This window comes from Scyliorhinus torazame, chromosome 2 (genome assembly GCF_047496885.1).
Source record: "Scyliorhinus torazame isolate Kashiwa2021f chromosome 2, sScyTor2.1, whole genome shotgun sequence".
In the NCBI taxonomy this organism is placed as follows: domain Eukaryota; kingdom Metazoa; phylum Chordata; class Chondrichthyes; order Carcharhiniformes; family Scyliorhinidae; genus Scyliorhinus; species Scyliorhinus torazame.
In genome coordinates this window covers 251,867,376-251,888,447 of record NC_092708.1, presented here as the reverse complement: position 1 = coordinate 251,888,447, position 21,072 = coordinate 251,867,376, and the positions used below count along the sequence as shown (strand labels likewise).

The 21,072-nt window shown below is 42.9% G+C and overlaps 1 protein-coding gene across 3 annotated transcripts in view; it reads right to left on the bottom strand.

The window, feature by feature from the left end:
* Nucleotides 1-21,072, bottom strand: part of bub1bb (BUB1 mitotic checkpoint serine/threonine kinase Bb) — a 154,773-nt gene that overhangs the window by 26,682 nt on the left and 107,019 nt on the right. For all 3 annotated transcript variants that reach the window (XM_072486144.1, XM_072486146.1, XM_072486145.1), the window contains 5 exons: nucleotides 20,825-20,959; nucleotides 17,471-17,591; nucleotides 7,573-7,675; nucleotides 6,370-6,641; nucleotides 892-1,082 (listed from right to left, as the gene is read on the bottom strand). In XM_072486144.1, coding sequence (XP_072342245.1) covers nucleotides 892-1,082; nucleotides 6,370-6,641; nucleotides 7,573-7,675; nucleotides 17,471-17,591; nucleotides 20,825-20,959 — 822 coding nt within the window. The remainder of the gene's footprint in view (nucleotides 1-891; nucleotides 1,083-6,369; nucleotides 6,642-7,572; nucleotides 7,676-17,470; nucleotides 17,592-20,824; nucleotides 20,960-21,072) is intronic.

The following is a 21,072-nucleotide window of genomic DNA, read 5'->3' as shown; positions in this document are numbered from 1 at the left end:
CAAGATAAAAACAGAAATGGTTGAAACAATTTCATCTCTGGCCTCCATTTGGAATTGGGGAAACAGAGTTGGTTAGGGCCAGTGCTCAGACTCACTTGGGAGAGTACTGATGTCCAAATAAACTGGTAACATAATGGGTTCTCCCCACTCCTTGAATATATAAAGGGCTTGTCAAAGATACACAAGAGTGAGAAGTAACGGACAGGAAAATAGTTTTCCAAAGAGTCATAGCATTGGTCTTCAAAAACCAGACTTGCATTATCATTACAGAGGTAACTGTCGAGCAAATCTATGCTCATGCTGAATTGAATGATTTTACTAAAATCAGTTCCAAATCAGTGACAGTTCTCAAAGCATAATGTAATATTCGAGGCATTGAGCAGAGATGTGTATAACAGCCAAGCTGAGTGCATTTTCGCTACTGAATAGACTAGGGATGATCAATTTTAACTTATGCGCTGTGACAGCAAGAAAGAATCTAATAAAATGATCCATTTACGGAGCACAATGCTTTGCAACACACAATCCCATATTGGAATATAAACATTTGGAAATCTTAGAAAATAGTCACTCAATACTCAACGCTAAAACATTAACTGGAAAATTTCTGAAACATTTTCATCAGCATTATCGTTCATTTATGTAATTTGATATCTTTCCTTAAATAGCCATTTACAATAATCTTTATGATATTGCTGCAGTTCCTGCTTGGGTTCAGCTCCATGCATTAATCACCACAAGTCATTCTCAGAGTCAGAATCCACTTTTATTAATAACTCAAGATGTTAATCTAGTTTAGCCAAACTGTCAAGAATAGTAAGCTTGCTAATTAGCAAGGTTATCAAATAAATCTAAATAGATCTTAAAGACTAACAGACAGCAGATCCATACCAAAGGTGAAATTCGCATTGTTGGTCTCACACGAGTTCAACTGGCCCAGCTCCAGTCTCTCAAAGACATTCAAGTCACTGATAGTGCCAAGTCCTCCTGCTGAAGAAGAGGAGACTGAAGAAGAGGAGACTGCAGAAGAGGAGGTGGTGGCAGCAGAGGACAGGCCATCTTCACTTGCTTCCTGAATTGGACTGTGGTACAAAATTAAAATTAAAATATTGTCCAATCATTTACACCATTGTAGACTAAACTACCTAGCACATTGAATTACCTCCTCCAGAGGTCCCCAGTATCACAGGTGCCAGTCTTCAGCCAATATGGATTCACTCCACGTGATATCATGAAACGGCTGAAGGCACTGGATACTGCAACGACTATGGGCCTTGACAATATTCCGGCAATAGTACTGAAGACTTGTGCTCCAAAACTTGCCGCGCTCCTCGCCAAGCTATTCCAGTACAGCTACAATACTGGCATCTACCCAGCAATGTGCAAAACTGCCCAGGTGCGTCCTGCATGCAAGAAACAGGACAAATCCAACCCAGCCAATTACTGCCCTATCAGTCTGCTCTCCATCATCAAAATGATGGAAGGAGCCATGAACATTGCTATCAAACGGCACTTGCGCAGCAATAACCTGTTCAGGGAAACTCAGTTTGGGTTCTGCCTGGGTTACTCGTTACTACTTTGGTTCAAACATGGACAAAAGAGCTGAAAGCCAGGTGAGAGTGACTGCCCTTGACATCAAGGCAGCATTTAACAGAGTATGGCATCAAGGAGCCCTAGCAAAACTGGAATAAATGGGTATCAGAGTGAAAACTCTCTACTGGTTGGATTCATACCTGGCACAAAGGAAGATGGTTGTGGTTGTTGAAGGTCAATCATCTCAGCTCCAGGACATCACTGAAGGAGTTCCTCAGGGTAGTGTCCTAGGCTCAACCATCTTCAGCTGCTCCATCAATGACCTCCCTTCCATTACAAGGTCAGAGGTGGGGATGTTTGCAGATGACTGCATAATATTCAGCATCATTCGTGACTCCTCAGCTAATGAAGCAGTCCATGTCCAATTGCAGTAAGTCCTGGACAATACCCAGGCCTGGGCTGACGAGTTACATTCACACCACACAAGTGCCAAGCAATGACCATCTCCTGCAGAAGAGGATCTAACCATCGCTCCATGGCATTCAATGGCATTACCATAACTGAGTCGCCCACAATCAACAACCTGGGGATGGGGGCTTACTATTGATCAGAAACTGAACTGGACTAGCCATATTAATACTGTGGCTACCACAGCAGGTCTAGAGCTAGGAATCCTATGGCGAGTAATTCACCTCCTGGCTCCTCAAAGCCTATCCACCATCTACAAGGCACAAGTCAGGAGTTTAATGGCATACTATCCACTTGCCTGGATGAGTGCAGCTCCAACAACACTCAAGAAGCTCGACACAATCCAGGACAAAGCAGACCACTTGATTACTACTCCTTCCACAAATATTCAATCCCTCCATCATCGACGAACAGTGGCAACCATGTGTGCAGTCTACAAGATGCACTGCAGTAACTTGCCATGGTTCCTTCGCCAGCACCTTCCAAACCCACGACCACCACTATCTGGAAGGACAAGAGCAGCAGATGCGTGGGAACCTACCACCTAGAGGTTTCTCTCCAAGTCACTCACCACCCTGACTTGGAAATATATCGCCGTTCCTTCACTGTCGATGGGTCAAAATTCTGAACTCCTTCCGTAATTGTACTGGTGATGTACCTGCACCTCAGGGACCAGAGCAGTTCAAGAAGGCAGCTCACGACCGTCATCTGAAGGCATCTATGAATGGGCAATAAATACTGGCCGAGCCACATCCCATTGATGAATTTTAAAAACATATGCCAAGAGGCATGTGAAGGACCATTGCATATTTGAATATACTTTAGAATAGTCATTAAATTAGGATTAACCTATTGATTCCATATCTCAGGCCACATCCACCACCCACATACCCTTATCTGACAAAAATCTTGCAATCCCAGATTTGCAATTTTTCAATTGACCTAGCCTCAGCTTCTTGGGAGAGATGATTTCAGTTTTTCATAGAATCATAGAAGTTTACAGCATGGAAACAGGCCCTTCGGCCCAACCAGTCCATGCCGCCCAGTTTTTACCATTAAGCTAGTCCCAGTTGCCCGCACTTGGCCCATAACCCTCTATACCCATCTTACCCATGTAACTATCTAAATGCTTTTTGAAAGACACAATTGTACCCGCCTCTACTACTACCTCTGGCAGCCCATTCCAGACACTCACTACCCTCTGAGTGAAGAAATTGCCCCTCTGGGCCCTTCTGAATCTCTCCCCTCTCACCTTAAACCTATGCCCTCTAGTTTTATACTCCCCTACCTTTGGGAAAAGATGTTGACTATCTACCTTATCTATGCCCCTCATTATTTTATAGACCTCTATAAGATCACCCCTAAGCCTCCTACGCTCCAGGGAAAAAAGTCCCAGTCTATCCAGCCTCTCCTTATAACTCAAACCATCAAGTCCCAGCAACATCCTAGTAAATCTTTTCTGCACTCTTTCTAGTTTAATAATATCCTTCATCAACCTCTTCTGTGACTAAATGCTCTTTGATATCATGCATGAACGATCTAGCTCATTTGCAGTTATGTGACTTTGTTCGGAATTCCCCCACTAGAGATCTGATTTAAATTTTTAAAATAGCTTAAAACTTTCCTTAATAGGCCCCTCATTAGCTAATATTGTAACTAGTTGTCTTTTGACAGGTACTGTTCCCCACTTTATAATTTGCTAACAATCAGTCCACTCCTCAAATAACTGATCTTGACCTCAAATGTACTTGCAAATTTCCAATTATCCATTCTTTTCCAAAGTCATATCATAGAATCTTAGAATTTACAGTGCAGGCCCATCGAATCTGCACCGGCCCTTGGAAAGAGCACCCTATCCAAGCCCAAGCCTCCACCCTATTCCCGCAACCCAGTAAAACCATCTAACCTTTTGGATACTAAAGGGCAATTTAGCATGGCCAATCCACCTAACCTGCACTCCTTTGGACAGTGGGAGGAAACCAGAGCACCTCGAGGAAACCCACGCAGACATGGGGATGAAGTGCAAACTCCACATAGACAGTCACCTGAGGTTAGAATTGAACCTGGGACCCTGGAGATGTGAGGCAGCAGTGCTAACTACTGTGCCACCATCCTTGAATATCTTTGCTGCTTTGCAAATCTGTGCCTGACTGTCCCTCAATTCTATGTCTGAATTCCTCCCATCAAGTTTCTGGCCTGGTTAAAGAACTGAAAAGGCCTTATTAAAACCCACAACTTGCATTTATGTAGTGCCATTATTGCAAGTGAACATTCCAATGCACTTTACAAGTACATTATGGAACAAAAATCACAACCCATGTCACGCAATTTGATTAGGCCAGGCAAATAATAGCTTGCTCAAAAGCTAGGATGCAAGAAGTGTCGTAAGAGAAGGGAGGTGGAGAGGCAGCGCAATATAGGCAAAGATTTCCAGAACTTGGAACCCAGGAAGACGAAGGTACAGTTGCCAATGGAGTGATTAAAAAATCAGGAATGCTCAACAGGCTGGAATTGGCAAAGCAGATAAATCCGGGGTAATGGAGCAAGTGTGCAGCATTGTGGGACTGAAGGAGATGGGGAGGCGAAAGGCCACAGAGGATTTAAAAATCAAGAATGAATTAAAAAAAAAAATGTTGCTAGTCCTGAAGCCAATTTAGACCAGGGAACACAGGGACATGGACAGCAATTGTGAATGATCTCAAGTTTGGGGACGGTAGAATGTGGGAGATGTGCTGGAAAAAAACAAGTTTAGGAGGTAGCAAAGGCATAAATTTGGGTTTCAGTAGCAGTCTTGGTGCATATGTAGGGCAGGAAGCTCAAACCGTCACGGTAGTGGTACAGCCCTTAACATTAGTCATGATTGATTAAATGAAATAAAATGACTTATTTCCTAAATTTGGTTCGGTCCTGGGTCTGGAGAAGAGCAGAGGGTAGGGGCGGGGACGAGAGTGAGGATTCCCATTACAAATAACAAAATAAAAATAAGACTTGGAAGTATTTGTTGAATAACAGAACTTTATTACAATAAAGCATAGAAACATTTTTAAAGTTTGTTTTTGTATATTTGTAATTATTGTACAAAACAATCATTTTTTTGTGGTTTAATTCTTCAATATAATAAGAATTTTTCTCCTGGGTTCCTTTAGTACTCTTGGGAGTTCAAAAGTGTTCCATGGCCCCGACTTATTCTATTCCCATACTTCTCTGGCAACCTTTCCTTTGAGGAATACATGACCAACCATTCTCATATCTCCTTCCATCCCCATTTTTTAAAAAACAGTCCCAAGACCAGCAGCCTTTTGTATTCCATTTCTCTATGAGTGACAGCAACAAATAACACAGAAACAGGTCCAACGGCCTAAGCAGTCATGTTGGTGTTTACCATCCACGTGAGCTTAATTGCATGTGTCTATCTTGTTTCCATTTCCTTTAATCATCGATTTGTAAATGTTGGCACGGTCTCAGTTTCATTCATTTACTCTGGTTGGGCATTCCACAATCTTACATCCTTTTATACAAGTCTTCCCTGTTCTTTTGCTCCCCTAAGACATTTAGCACCTACTCCCTCATTGGATATCAGGATGTTCAAAGCTAGTTAGAAAATTAATCAACTTATGTCTCCTACTGTAAGAAATCGAACATTGGAAAATTACCAATTCAACTATACAAAAAGCATCTTAAAAAGGGGATGGTGCATCGCCACCGGGGGTAGCGGTTTGGTTGGGTGACCTATACGACTTTCTGTGATTAGAGAAGATAAAGTATGAATTAAGGGGCTCTTCAGGGGGGTTTGAGGAAAGGTGGGGGATGTTTATGGCCATGTTTGAGGGGCTGTTCGTCACAGGGGAGGGGTGAAAAAGAGGAAAAATATGTACAGACTGTATAGTTGATTGTAGGGAGACATGTTTCCCGGGGTGTTTGTTTGCTGTAACCTGTTTTGATCCATGTTTGTAATAAAATACATTTTTTTTTTTTAAAAAAGGGGATGGTAAATCCAGTAAGAAGTGGGTAATGAGAATCTCCATTACATCACATCTAGTTCACATCAACTATGATCAGTTCCATAGTGGTTCTCTGGATAGTCCAAAATCACAGCCCAGTGTTTCTTGCTGTTCTGGGTAATCAATGTTGTTTAATAAGCATTGCAGAAGATTCAGAGGGATGTTTTTTTGCTGTTTATAAAAGTAGTGTTTGGTTAAAAGCAGAACAGAATAGAATTAAGTAGTAAAATTTCTCCTAGACTCCAGTTGCGGTTGAATGATACAAAACTGATTATTCCATAAAACACATCTTTTGTTGGACTAAACCTTGCAGTGTAGTTTAATAAAAGACTAGCAAAAAGCCAGTGACTGGAAAGCAATTTCTTACCTCAGTTTCTTCATATGCAGAGTTTGGTCAAACAAGGGCTCCTTGATGGGTGACAGTGAGCTCAGGGCATTTTTATTGCCATCTGTGGAGTTTTGTTTGGTTGAGCTCTCCTGGTCATCAGTCAGTGGATTTCGGTGGAAAGGGGTAGAGACCAAATGTGCCCCCCTCATAAAGTCACAAGTGTTTTCGGGATAAGGGCCAAGAGTCTTATTTGGGTAATCACTGCTTACAAAGTGGTCCTCGTTCAGGGGTTCAATCCCATCCAAATCATCCTTTAAAAAGTTAAAACAGAATATACCCCTATTTACTATTATAACCACAAACAAATCCAAAATCAATGCTAACCAATACTCCAAAATGCAGAACATTTTTAAACCAATATCTAAAACAGATCAGCATATAGCAATGGTTGAGGTCATAAGCAGGGGAAAATATGTAGACTCATTTCAGACACAGACACCACAAAAGTAATGGTCCGTATCATGGTAGTGCCAATTCAATTAGTCTTGGACAATTAAAAAGTGGTCATTTGCAATTCAGTAAATAAAGTGAGATCCTGAAAAAAAATGTTCAAACATTCAAGTCCTCTTTACACTCACGCACTATTACATTTGCAAGAAAATACTATGTCAGAGAGCACCAACTCACGCAGCTGCTCCTGATCTTGGGAGAAAGCAGAAGTAGAAAAAGTGCAAAGCAGAGGATTTCCTATTTTATTGAGAGGAAAAAAGTAACTTGGCCCACAACACCACCTCTTTGAAAGTCAATTAGTCTTGCACATGTGCCCTATAATCCTTTTCAAGTACACGGCCAATTCCTTTTGAAAGTTACATTGAATCTATTTTCACCACTCCGTTTGGACAGTGCATATGTAACTCTACCTAAAAACAAATCTCCCTGGTTCTTTTGCCAATTGTCTTATTGTGACTCTGGATAGTGACCTTCTTGCCAGTGTAAACAGTTTCTCCTTATGTACTTATCAACACCACTCAATTTTAGAAAGTGCATTAAATCTTCCCTTAACCTTTTCTGCTCCGAGCAAGAAAATAATTGCAGCTTCTCTCATTTTCCCCAAATAGTTCAAAACCCTAATCCTATTATTGCAGGTAGACAAATTCGGAGTTCTTGCATTGTTTCAATAAATTACAAATATAGGGATAACTCACAAATATACAATAATATTTCTACAGTATTATCACTTACACATTCAGCAGCACATGCCCCCTCAGTCAGAACATATTGTGATGGTACAAGGATTCCAGAAAGCTGCCATTGAGTACTTGTCTTCAAGTAATTTGCTGGTGGCCTTGGGAAAAAAAAACCAAAGTCTTTAAGTAAAACAAAGTCTTTAAGTCTTACCAAAAGAAATCTCAACCTTTGGTACAATTTGTACATGGGAGTCTCAAAAGCTAGAATTTGAATTAATTGCCTCAATTTTACAGGAGTATCAAAAGGAACTGAAAAAATTCAAAAAGCGGAATGAAATTCTCCCTTGGCCAACCTTATCTGATGAACAGAAAGTCCAGGGTTAAATTCCTGGTCCGTGTGAATCAGCTAGTCTCAACCAGTATGACAGTTAGGAGCTTCAGTGATCTGCGTTAGAGAGGGATGAAAAGGCCAATGTACCTATACCCAATGCGGGCTGAAAAGAGGTTCAAAGTCTCCACTGTGACGATATGCATAATGCAAGTTTGTACATAATTGTATGCATGACCACCGACCAGTTGGTGGCATTGTAAACCCATCACATCACCATGTGATCAAGGAGTTGATTGTGCTTGGAGATCGACGTATTTGCAGTAGTTCCATGAGAGTTGTTTAGTATTAGTTGTTTGTTAGTTAATTTATCCTAGCTAACTTACCACAAAGTTTGTTCTATAATAAATTTAGATATACATGTTATATTAGTTCATCGTTTACTTTGGCCAGTCTACAGAACATGACATGGTACCAGGTGTAATGATTAACCAGAACTTCAAAGATTCTGGGCAAGAAAATTTGAACCACTGAAGATAACTCTGCAGGATAACCTTGCAAGCTACTGGAATCTTGTGCTGAATGAGCAGTAAAACTTTGAAGCCTGGAATGGAAGGTATCAAGGCACCTCAACAGCTTTGGTTTACCGGTAATGTAGACGAATATTGAAGAGCGTTCAAGCAGCAGTTTAAATTGTATGTTGCAGCCCTTGGTCTGCAGGCACAGCCTGATGAGAGGCGTTTCTGCTCATTGTAGCAGGTCCCCAAGCAATTGCGATCTTCAATGCGTTTGCATTTGAAGACGAGGCTAGCGGCAAAAGCTTCGAAGAAGTGGATTCGATCAGCATTGCTCCTCTGGAAAAAAACGAAACGTTTGAGCGCTATAAATTCTGTATCCGTACCCAGAACGCAGGTGAGGCATTCAATAGCTTCCTCACTCACTTGCGATTGAAAGCACAGTCGTGCAACTTCAGCACACTCCAGTTGTCAATGATACGAGATCAGATTATTATTGGAGATTCCAAAAACTAAGTATGCGAGCTTCTACTATGGGTCGTAGACCTGAAACAGTGCTATTCAAATATGTCACGCTAGTGAGCTGGCTGCAAAGCAGCTCGATACATTGAATCTGCTGCGTTTTGGTGGGAAGGCAGAAAAGGTGGCAGATATCATTTGTGTGATGACCCAGCTGAATAAGAAACAGTGCGGGTGGCCATTTTGAGCGGCTGGCCCGATCCTCCATTTTGTGTCCGCGATGTGGCAAACGGCATAGGCCACGGCAATGCCCTGCTTATGGAAAAATGTGTGCCATCTGTAATGGCAGGAATCATTTTTCAGCCCAATGTTATACAAGAAAAAGGCCTGAACAAACAGAGTATCAATGCCATTGATGAGGTATGTCTAGAAAGCACATTCTTTGTCGACGTGATCTCCAGCAAAGACTAGGAGACTCAAGGTACATCAAACAGAAATATATCTGTGCCAATCTGCAGCAAGAGTGGCTGGAAGGCAGATAATTATACAGATAAATGCATGATGCCATTAAAATTAAATGGCACAATAATAATGGTCAAGTTTGACACCGGTGCAAGGGCCAACCTCATCAACCTGCCTGATGTACAAAAGCTGCGAATTCAGCCGAAAAGAGTTACCGGAACGGTGCTATTAAGAGATTAAACTTGCAACGGAATCTCGCCATTGGGAGCATGTGAGCTTGATTTCAAAGTCAAAACCGGAAGATACAAGCTGAAATTTTCTGTGGTGGAGGCAGACCGCGAATCCTTAATTGGAGTGGAGGCTTGTGAGGAGCTACAGCTCGTCCGACGAGTCTACAGTGCAGACAATGCTACGACAGGCTCTCATCCCTCAGGAGACTCCATATTGAATGATTTCCCTGAAATTCTCCAATGTTTTAGTATGTTACCATACACGTACAAGATTCAGTTGAAGGAAGATGCAAAGCCTTGTGATTCATGTGCTGAAACGTGTGCCGGCACCATTAAGTGATAAACTAATGGCAGAGTTAGAGAAAATGACTGCCTTGGGTGTCATCACATGCATTGAAGCCCCTACCGACTGGGTTAATTCCACGGTCGGTGTAATGAAACATAATAAAGAACCTCCACAATGGAAGACCTGTATTGATGGCGAAACCAAAAGAGAAGAAATTAAGGAAGGATCCAATGTTGCAAAGGTGATTGAGTATATCTTCACGAAGGCTGGCCCCGAGAATCTAGCTCCAGTTTCAGCAACATGAGAGCAGAGTTGAGTGAACACAATGGAAAGATTGGCCGGACATCCTCAGGGATATCACTACAATGGTACGAAACTGCACACGGTGCAGGATTGTGAACATCCGTACACAGTGCAGGAAGCAAACAAAAGGCACACGATGTGAAATGCTTCAGTTCTAAGTGTTGGAGAACTCTGCTAATCCAGAAGCGGAGAAGCAACCACCGAGTAAAAAAAAAAAAAAAAAGGGGGCATGGGAGAGATTTCAAGCCAAATCCATAGGGGGGTTTGCCGACGAGTCTGCAAATTGCCTCGAACCACGTGTGATGCAGCCACCAGAAGAACACAACAGTCCCAAAACACATTAGGAGGAGGAACCAACACAAGAAGATGACACGCCAGTACATGAAGCAAATCAAATGCAAACAACAAATAGTAAAGAACATGAAGAACTTGTGCCAGTTCAGCAAACACTAAGAAAGTCCACAAGAATAAGGCGCAAGCCAGAAACACTGAACTTTACAGTCTGTTACACTGTAAAGTAAAACAAACGATATCTGAAAATGTATATATTTATGCATATCATGTAATGTAAAAAGTAATTTACTGCTTGTAAATAATTTTATTTTACAAAGGAAAGGGGATATGATATGCATAATACAAATTTGAACATAATGTTACGTACAACCTCCGACCAGTAGGTGGCATTGTAAACCCATCATGTTACCATGTGATCGAGGAGCTGGAAGTTGATCGTGCTGGGAGATAGATGCATTTTTAGTAGTTCCACGAGAGTTATTTAGTGTTAATTGTTTGTTAGTTAATTTATCCTAGTTATCTAACCACAGTTTGTTCTATAATAAATTATTTTAAACTACATGTTCTGTAGTTCATCGTTCATTTCGGCCAGTCTACAGAACATGGCATCCACTGCCAAGTTACAGGGGGAGTAGCCTGTCTGCACTCACTGTCAAGGTTTTGACCAGCTCAACAAGTTATGAAGACTCCCAAGCCTGATGGAACGACAACAAGGTAATACAATCTTTTAAAGAGAAAATTTGCAGGATTAAATATTACACATTCAGGGAGCCAATTAGTTTGTAGGGAGGGAGGCAAGATAGTTATAGAGGTAGAAAAATTCATAGTAGCACAATAAGATGTGCGTCTCAAAAGTTTAACGTGTTCCAATGGAAAATGCAAGTTCCTCAGCCAGAAGCAACAGCCAAAGTTCAGTTGTTGCAGTTGTATGGGATGGTGAGGCAACGTGTAACTTTAGAACTGCCACTTTCTGGTAGCTTTCAATCCTATCTTAATAACGTGGCCAAAAGAATCAACGATAAACACAAATCACCAGTGTACCGTTCCCAACGGTACAAATAGGTGGGAATTCCTTTGAAAAACTACAGTAATGCTATTGAGTGGAGAAAACACAATTTACACTACCACACTGTGGTAGATTCATATGTAGTTGATCAAGATTTAAATTACTTTAGCAGATGCCTGAAAACTCAAAAACTAAATCACCTATAAACAGTGGTTCCCAGAGTGAGGTACATGTGCCTCTGGGGATCCAGCAGATGCCTCCAGGGAATGCTTCCATGAAATTATGTGATGGTGGCAACCCCCCCGTTTAATGTACATACCTGATCCTCTGATAAAGTTGCTGGCCTTTTTGTTTTAGCAGTTACTGTGCATGTCCAGTCTTTAAAAGGAAAGCCATCACTTTTCTCACCACTCTCCCCTCACAATAAGCCCTTGCTCATAGCAAGGAGGAGCAAACAGCAAGCCAGAGGCTCCAACAAACAAGTTCATCTACCACAAAACATGGGACACTAGAGGGTTAGATAAAAAGGGGGTAAATCTGAATAAGGGTATACAACCAAAAAGGTGTGGGAACCACTGACCTACAACATATGACATTCATCAAATAGCTTACTTTCAACAGCTGTTCTGAGTCAATAAAGTAAGCAGTGAACAAGCCCAGTCACAATCATGGTTGGAAAAGAGTTCTTAAAAAGCAGTAATTAGATTACACTGACTTGTTTTAAAAAGTTGGAGTGGTGTGAATGAAAACTTGCCTTTAACGTAGTTAAAAAGTCCTGCAATGCTTTATTGAAGATGAAAGAAAATTTGACTGAACCATGTAAGGAGATATTAGAACAGAGTTAGGTTTCAAAAATGAGTGAATGTGTTACAAAGGAGAGAGGTGGAGAGATTTAGGAATTTTCGAGCCTACAGCACAGCTGCCAATGAATGAGGCTATGGAAATCAGGGATGCAAAAGGTTAGAATTGGAAGTGTACAGTGATCATAAGGTTGTAGGGCTAGAGGGGATTGCAGGAGATAGGGTCATCGAGGCAGTGGAGGGATTTGAAAACAAGGAATAGAACTTAAAATTAAAGGGGATTTACTGGATGAGGTGAAGTAAGGTGTTGGGAATGATTGAATTAAAATAGGAAACTGCAATAAATTTGAATTTGAAAGCATTAAGGATACATAAGGAGAAGGAATAGAGGACACGATCTGCCAGCCATTTTGCGCCCGAATTGCTGCGCAAAGCGGCCGGCAGATCTCAGGAAAAGCCTCCCGGCAGCCAGTCGCCTCGTCAGATTTATCCACACCTCATGAACAGAATCCCGCCCACAATGATCCCATTGCGAGCTGCAGCGACCACATCTGCAGTAAGTGTTGGCTGCTCGAAGAGCTCCGGCTCAGAGTTGATGAGCTGGAGTCTGAGCTTCAAACACTGAGGCACATCCGGGAGGGGGAGACGTACCTGGACACTGTGTTTCAGGAGGCAGTCACACCTGTCAGAGTAAGTAGTTTAAATCCTACCAGTGGCCAGGGACAGCAGAGTGTGACTGCAAGTCAGGCAGGTAAAGGGAACCGGCAGTCAGGAACTCAGGAGCCTCAGCCCTTGACTCTGTCCAATAGATATGAGGCACTTGCTCCCTGTGTGGATGGCGAACAGGGCTACAGGAAGGATGAGTCAGCTGACCAAGGCACCATGGTTCAGCAGGCCATTCAAGGGGAGGGAGTAAATAGGCAAGTTGTAGTTGTAGGGGATTCTATTATCAGGGGGATAGATAGTATCCTTTGTGAGCAGGATAAAGAGTCCCGCATGGTATGTTGCCTGCCCGGTGCTAGGGTGCGGGACATCTCTGACCGGCTTGAAAGGATACTGGAGAGGGAGGGGGAGGATCCAGTTGTTGTGGGCCATGTCGGTACCAACAACATAGGCAAGTCTAGGAAAGAGGACCTGTTTAGCGATTATAAAGAGCTAGGATTCAAATTAAAAAACAGGTCCTCAAGGGTCATAATCTCCGGATTACTGCCCGAGCCACGTGCAAATTGGCATAGGGAGGCAAGAATAAGGGAAGTTAACACGTGGCTGAAAGAGTGGTGTGGGAAAGAGGGGTTCCTTTTCTTGGGACACTGGCATCAGTTTTGGGACAGGGGGGACCTATACCGTTGGGATGGTCTCCACCTGAACCGAGCTGGGACCAGTGTTCTGGCGAAAAGAATAAATAGGGTGGTCAATAGGACTTTAAACTAAAGATTGGGGGGGGGGGGGGGGGGGGGGGAAGGGAAAGTCAGGGAACCAAGAGGTGAAGTAATCAGTGGGAAGCGTAGCTGCTTAGGAATACAAAAAAGCACGAAAAGACAAAACTCAGGAGAGGTTACGATAGTCCCCATCCCACAAAATATGACACAGTGTATGGAAAGGCTCAGTAAACCAAGGTCCACCCCACTAAGAAAACAAAAAGGGACAGTCAATAGAGAATTAAAGGTGCTATATTTAAATGTGTGCAGTGTACGGGACAAGGTAGATGAGCTTGTGGCCCAGATTGTGACTGGCAGGTATGATATGGTAGGCATCACAGAGACATGGTTGCAGGGGGTTCAGGACTGGCATTTAAACATCCAGGGATTCACAACCTATCGAAAAGACAGGGAGGTGGGCAGAGGGGGCGGGGTTGCCTTGTTAATTAGGAATGAAATTAAATCAATAGCACTAAATGACATAGGGTCAGATGATGTGGAGTCTGTGTGGGTAGAGTTGAGGAACCACAAAGGTAAAAAAACCATAATGGGAGTTATGTACAGGCCTCCTAACAGTGGTCAGGACCGGGGGCACAAAATGCACCACGAAATAGAAAGCGCATGTCAGAAAGGCAAGGTCACAGTGATCATGGGGGACTTCAATATGCAGGTGGACTGGGTAAATAATGCTGCTAGTGGACCCAAGGAAAGAGAATTCATTGAATGTTTACAGGAGGGCTTTTTGGAACAGCTGGTGATGGAGCCCACGAGGGAACAGGCCATTCTGGACTTAGTGTTATGTAATGAGCCAGACTTGATTAAAGATCTTAAAGTAAGGGAGCACTTAGGAGGCAGTGATCATAATATGGTAGAATTCAATCTCCAATTTGAAAGAAAGAAGGTAGAATCAGATGTAAAGGTGTTACAGTTAAATAAAGGTAACTACAGGGGCATGAGGGAGGAACTGATGAAAATCGACTGGGAGCAGAGCCTAGTGGGACAGACAGTAGAACAGCAATGGCAGGAGTTTCTGGGAGTAATTGAGGACACAGTACAGAGGTTCATCCCAAAGAAAAGAAAGGTTATCAGAGGGGGGATTAGGCAGCCATGGCTGACAAAGGAAGTTAGGGAATGCATCAAAGCAAAAGAGAAAGACTATAATGTGGCAAAGAGTAGTGGGAAGTCAGAAGATTGGGAAGGCTACAGAAACAAACAGAGGATAACAAAGAGAGAAATAAGGAAAGAGAGGATCAAATATGAAGGTAGGCTAGCCAGTAACATTAGGAATGATAGTAAAAGTTTCTTTAAATACATTAAAAACAAACGGGAGGCAAAAGTTGACATTGGGCCGCTCCAAAATGACGCTGGTAATTTTGTGATGGGAGACAAGGAAATAGCTGAGGAACTAAATAAGTACTTTGCGTCAGTCTTCACAGTAGAAGACATGAGTAATATCCCAACAATTACGGAGAGTCAGGGGGCAGAGTTGAATATGGTAGCCATCGCAAAGGAGAAAGTGCTAGAGAAACTAAGAGGTCTAAAAATTTATAAATCTCCGGGCCCAGGTGGACTACATCCTAGAGTTCTAAAGGAGATAGCTGAAGAAATAGTGGAGGTGTTAGTTATGATCTTTCAAAAGTCACTGGAGTCAGGGAAAGTCCCAGAGGATTGGAAAATCGCTGTTGTAACCCCCCTGTTCAAGAAGGGAACAAGGAAAAAGATGGAAAATTATAGGCCAATTAGCCTAACCTCGGTTGTTGGCAAGATTCTAGAATCCATTGTTAAGGATGAGATTTCTAAATTCTTGGAAGTGCAGGGTCAGATTAGGACAAGTCAGCATGGATTTAGTAAGGGGAGGTCGTGCCTGACAAACCTGTTAGAGTTCTTTGAAGAGATAACAAATAGGTTAGACCAAGGAGAGCCAATGGATGTTATCTATCTTGACTTCCAAAAGGCTTTTGATAAGGTGCCTCACGGGAGACTGCTGAGTAAAATAAGGGCCCATGGTATTCGAGGCAAGGTACTAACATGGATTGACGATTGGCTGTCAGGCAGAAAGTTGGGATAAAAGGTTCTTTTTCGGAATGGCAACCGGTGACGAGTGGTGTCCCGCAGGGTTCAGTGTTGGGGCCACAGCTGTTCTCTTTATATATTAACGATCTAGATGACGGGACTGGGGGCATTCTGGCTAAGTTTGCCGATGATACAAAGATAGGTGGAGGGGCAGGTAGTATGGAGGAGGTGGGGAGGCTGCAGAAAGATTTAGACAGTTTAGGAGAGTGGTCCAAGAAATGGCTGATGAAATTCAACGTGGGCAAGTGCGAGGTCTTGCACTTTGGAAAAAAGAATAGAGGTATGGACTATTTTCTAAACGGTGACAAAATTCATAATGCTGAAGTGCAAAGGGACTTGGGAGTCCTAGTCCAGGATTCTCTAAAGGTAAACTTGCAGGTTGAGTCTGTAATTAAGAAAGCAAATGCAATGTTGTCATTCATCTCAAGAGGCTTGGAATATAAAAGCAGGGATGTACTTCTGAAGCTTTATAAAGCATTAGTTAGGCCCCATTTAGAATACTGTGAGCAGTTTTGGGCCCCACATCTCAGGAAGGACATACTGGCACTGGAGCGGGTCCAGCGGAGATTAACACGGATGATCCCAGGAATGGTAGGCCTAACATACGATGAACGTCTGAGGATCCTGGGATTATATTCATTGGAGTTTAGGAGGTTGAGGGGAGATCTAATAGAAACTTACAAGATAATGAATGGCTTAGACAGGGTGGATGTAGGGAAGTTGTTTCCATTAGCAGGGGAGACTCGGACCCAGGGACACAGCCTTAGAATAAAAGGGAGTCACTTTAAACAGAGATGAGGAGAAATTTCTTCAGCCAGAGAGTGGTGGGTCTGTGGAATTCATTTCCACAGAGGGCGGTGGAGGCCAGGACGTTGAGTGTCTTTAAGACAGAAGTTGATAAATTCTTGATCTCTCGAGGAATTAAGGGCTATGGAGAGAGAGCGGGTAAATGGAGTTGAAATCAGCCATGATTGAATGGTGGAGTGGACTCTATGGGCCGAATGGCCTTACTTCCGCTCCTATGTCTTATGGTAATGAGCGTGGCCAAGTCTCACACGCCGAAATAGGTTTTAAACCCACATTGGAGTACTCACCTGGGATCTACCTGGCTCACAGGATCTGACGGCCTCTCTAGGGAGTCCCCAGCCGGGCGATGTTCAATATTGGTCCACACAAATGTGGACCAAGCAGAACAGCACCAGGCAGGTGGGGTGGGGTCCCCCAGGCCATTGGAGGTAGCCCCCTGCACCACCCCCCTCCCTGAATGCAGGCACTTTGGCAATGCCAAGATGCCCAGGTGGCACTGCAAAGTCAGCAGGAGCACTGCCAGGGTGCCACTGGCAAAGATCAAGGCTTGGGGGTGCCATGCCCATTTGAGGAGGGTGTAGGGTGGAATGCAGGACTGACCAGGGCAACCTTTCAAATGGTCTGGCCAGTGAGTTCAGCTTGCCAGTGATGAAAATAATTCCAAGTGTGGTCTTGACCAGGGAGAAACTACTCCAGGGCCCCCAAAAAGTGACTAAGTGTGGTTAGATAGCAGTGGGGAACACACCGGCTAAACCCACGGGAAATGGAACTTAAAAACCTTTCCATTAGATCAAGCCCAGAATGTAACTTTGGCAGGAATGAGACAAGTTCAAATTAATCACTAGATATCTGTTGTGCTTTCTATCTTGCATGAGGCTAAAAGTGGATATTTGAGTATACTTTGGAAGAGGAAGGATATTAACAGCAAACTAAGTCATCATATCAATTTTTATATTATATGGTCAGACTCACTGATTCTCCTGGTTTTCAATGTCTGCAGTCTCATCAAAAATGCTGAAAGGAGTTGGTGCAGATGGTAATTCCAAGAATGGGGGCACCAGGGCTGGGACTGTATTTGTTTGGCTTTTGTGTGCTATAAAGAAAAAATAACATTTCATTCAATACACCTTAATACCATGCCAGTTACTACACAAATTTACCACACATTTATTACACGAGTTGTCTTTTTTAAAAAAAAGAGATCTTTTTTCAAGATGCATTGTCTTCAGAACTTCCTAGTCTGTAAAAGATCAACTGTTGGGGGAAAAATTAATCTATGTACTATTCTATAGCCAATGACCAAGCCACCAGAGACTCAAGCATGGTCACTGCAAGACCTATTATTGGTTATCTCTCGCTAGCAAGGATGATTGCCTTCCATGACGCTGATGAGGGGCTTGCAGATTTTATGACATTTGTCATCATGTGGTAGGTCTGGTCATGTATCATCAGTCTGTGTCATGGTGTGTTCTTTTTGTCACTCTTGCTTTTCCTCAATTTGTCATCACTTAGTCTCAAAATACTGGATCCTTCCCACAGATTCTGCCGCTATCTGGTTTGGTCCAGTGCTCCCAAGAGTTGATGTCAATGTTGCATTTTATCAGCATGTCCTTGAATTGCTTCTTCTGTCCTTCTCTGGTGAGTCTGCCCTGACTGAGCAGAGAGAAGACCTGCTTTGGAGCCAGGCACCTGACAGAAATATATGATCACCCCCAACGAAGCTGATGATGTGGAGATGCCGGCGTTGGACTGGGGTGAGCACAGTACGAAGTCTTACAACACCAGGTTGAAGTCCAACAGGTTTGTTTCGATGTCACTAGCTTTCGGAGCGCTGCTCCTTCATCAGGTGAATGATTCACCTGAGGAAGGAGCAGCGCTCCGAAAGCTAGTGACATCGAAACAAACCTGTTGGACTTCAACCTGGTGTTGTAAGACTTCGTACGAAGCTGATGGCAGATGAATACAGTGTTGATGTTTGTGGTGCATGCTTATATGAGAGTAAACTGATGTTGGTGTAACTGTCCTCCCACTTGAAATGCAAGTTCTTCTGCCGGCAGCATCGTTAACTCCAGTGCCTTGAGGTGCCTCCTATAAATTGTCCATGCTTCAATCACGTGCAATAAGGAAGGGATCATGGCCACATGGTACACCGAGAGCTTGGCTTCAGACTTGATGTCATGATCTTCAAATACTCGCTTCCTCAGGTGGCCAAAAGTGCATCAGCTTATTTCAGGTGATGCTGGATTTCTTAGTGAGCCTTCTGCGAAAGATAACTTCCAAGGTACTGGAAGTGTCCCACATTTTATAGGCACTCATTATGAATCCTAATCAATGGGAAAGAATGTGTGCATTTGGAGCTTGTTGATTGAAAACTTTGGTCTTTTGAATGTTGAGTGCAAGTCCCATTTTCTTGCACGCCTCAGTAAATACTTCAACAATTCTCTGGAGATCCCTTTCTGACACACTACTTACTGCAGCATTATAATCAGCATATTAGAGCTCAATTACATTGGGTTGGTCTTACTTTATGATTGGAGTAGTCTGGGATTAAATAGTTTACCATTACCATCCATTTAATAAATAAACTGCGCTCCAGCAGGGAGCTAGGCTCTAATCAGGTGGAGCAAAGCAGCAAGGAAGATTTAAAAACACGAGTTGGAGCTGTAGTGGGGGGAGAAAGAGATTGACGTATGGCATTTGGGAATCCTGGGATATTTGACTTCTGAAAACTGCTAAATCTTGTATAATGCCTGAAGAGACAGAGAAGATCTAATCAAGAGGAAGCAAGATCAGGGGAAGAGACAGTGTCAAATGAAAAGATATGATGAGGCAGCTGGTCAAGTGAACATTTTGGATCAGAATAAATTAACTGCTTAAAACTTTGTATTGCAGAACTCCTGCAGTCACTTGAGAGTCCGCGCTGTAGCCACCTAAATGGGCCAACTCCCGATTTAAAATGGCGAACGGCAAAGGCTGATGGGAAAGTCAGCCAACACAGGCAGAAACCAGCAGGTGCAGGCTTACTGTGTATTTAACTCTGCAAAAGCCCAGACAGCATCGATACCAGCGACCATCAGCATAACAATGTAGCAGCCATCTATATACTGATGAGCAATCCCCGGGAACAATAGCAAAATTTGGGACACTCAAAACTAAGCCAGACTCGCCGGCGCCAGCAGGAGCCAACACAAAAGGGGTTAACGAACACCTCAAGACTGCCCATCGATCAGGGAACCACTCCAGTATTGGAGAAATCGAACCAAGCGATTGGAACAAAGTCCAATCACCTAGAACCAGGTACAGGGTCCGCCCCGAAAGGCGGGAAGCCCCTGGGGACTATAAGAGATAAGCCCCAAGTTCAACTCGCTCTCTTCGTCCTGCCCGGGTCACCCAGCAACGCGAACCAACCTTGACCGTGACCGGTGCAGTGACCACCGAAAGTAGTAAGTCTTTATTCAACGCTCGCTACGAGATAGGCACTCCTAGCTACCAATCCGGACCAACTTAGAATCCCGCAGACTCAGAACCCGAACGAAAGGCCATTTGTTCCCCATACCTGGTGGGCCAGTCTGAAGTTAAGTATAGGCCTGTTAGTTGGAGAAGTAGCTTAGATGTAGAAGTTGTGCATGAGTAGCGATTACTGTGTATAATAAATGTGCTTTGATTTGAATCTTACTAATCGGTGTATTGGGTTATTGATCATTACTCGGACTTGAACCTCGTGGTGGTATCATAAAGATACCTGGCGACTCAAGAGCGAAGGTAATAAACAGAGCAATTGAACCAACCGGAAAGTTAGCAACAATCGTCTCTTTGCATGCTCGTAATAAAGATTACTAGTTTGAAAAAGAAATCAGACTCTCTAGGTGTTTTTAGTTACCCTTTCAGAGCAACCAAGCAGCCCCATGTTGGACTCCTGTCTTATCCTCAAAAGGATGTGCAATGGATCCATTGTTAAAAGATCACCACTCACATATCATCAGTGTACCAGTCAGCATTGCAAAACCTAATTTGATAGAACAGACGATGGAGAATTCCTAAAGCTAAAGAACTGTAATCTTAATGAGAAGACTATTCCCAACAATAAAGTCAATTATAACAGATAGAAGAATGAAAGAAACACCAAGAGGTGTACTTCCAAAGCTCTTGCATGTATACAATGTATCTAGTGTGCTTTCAGTTACATAAAAGCTCATCACTTTACTTCAACTCAGAAGCTTTGGTAACTCGGAGACATTTCAAGTGCAACTTATGGATTACAACCCAGCACCGTAACATCACTAAAATTATTCATGTACTAGGCAAAGCTTGAACTATCTCCCTTACCAGTCATAAACTGTGCTTCAAACTCCAGGTCTTCCTTGTTGCAATCCCTAGATATTGCACCCTGACTTTCAAACTGACTTTTACCACTCTTTTGGGAACAAGTGGTGTGACCGTGGAACATGTCGGTTTTGATATCTGTAATATAAAAGGAGGACGTGGTCAGTTGGGTACCTCATATTTTCACATTTGGGAACAGTAATGTTTGAACAAAGCAAATCCAACATCATGAAACCCCTAGTCAAATTGGA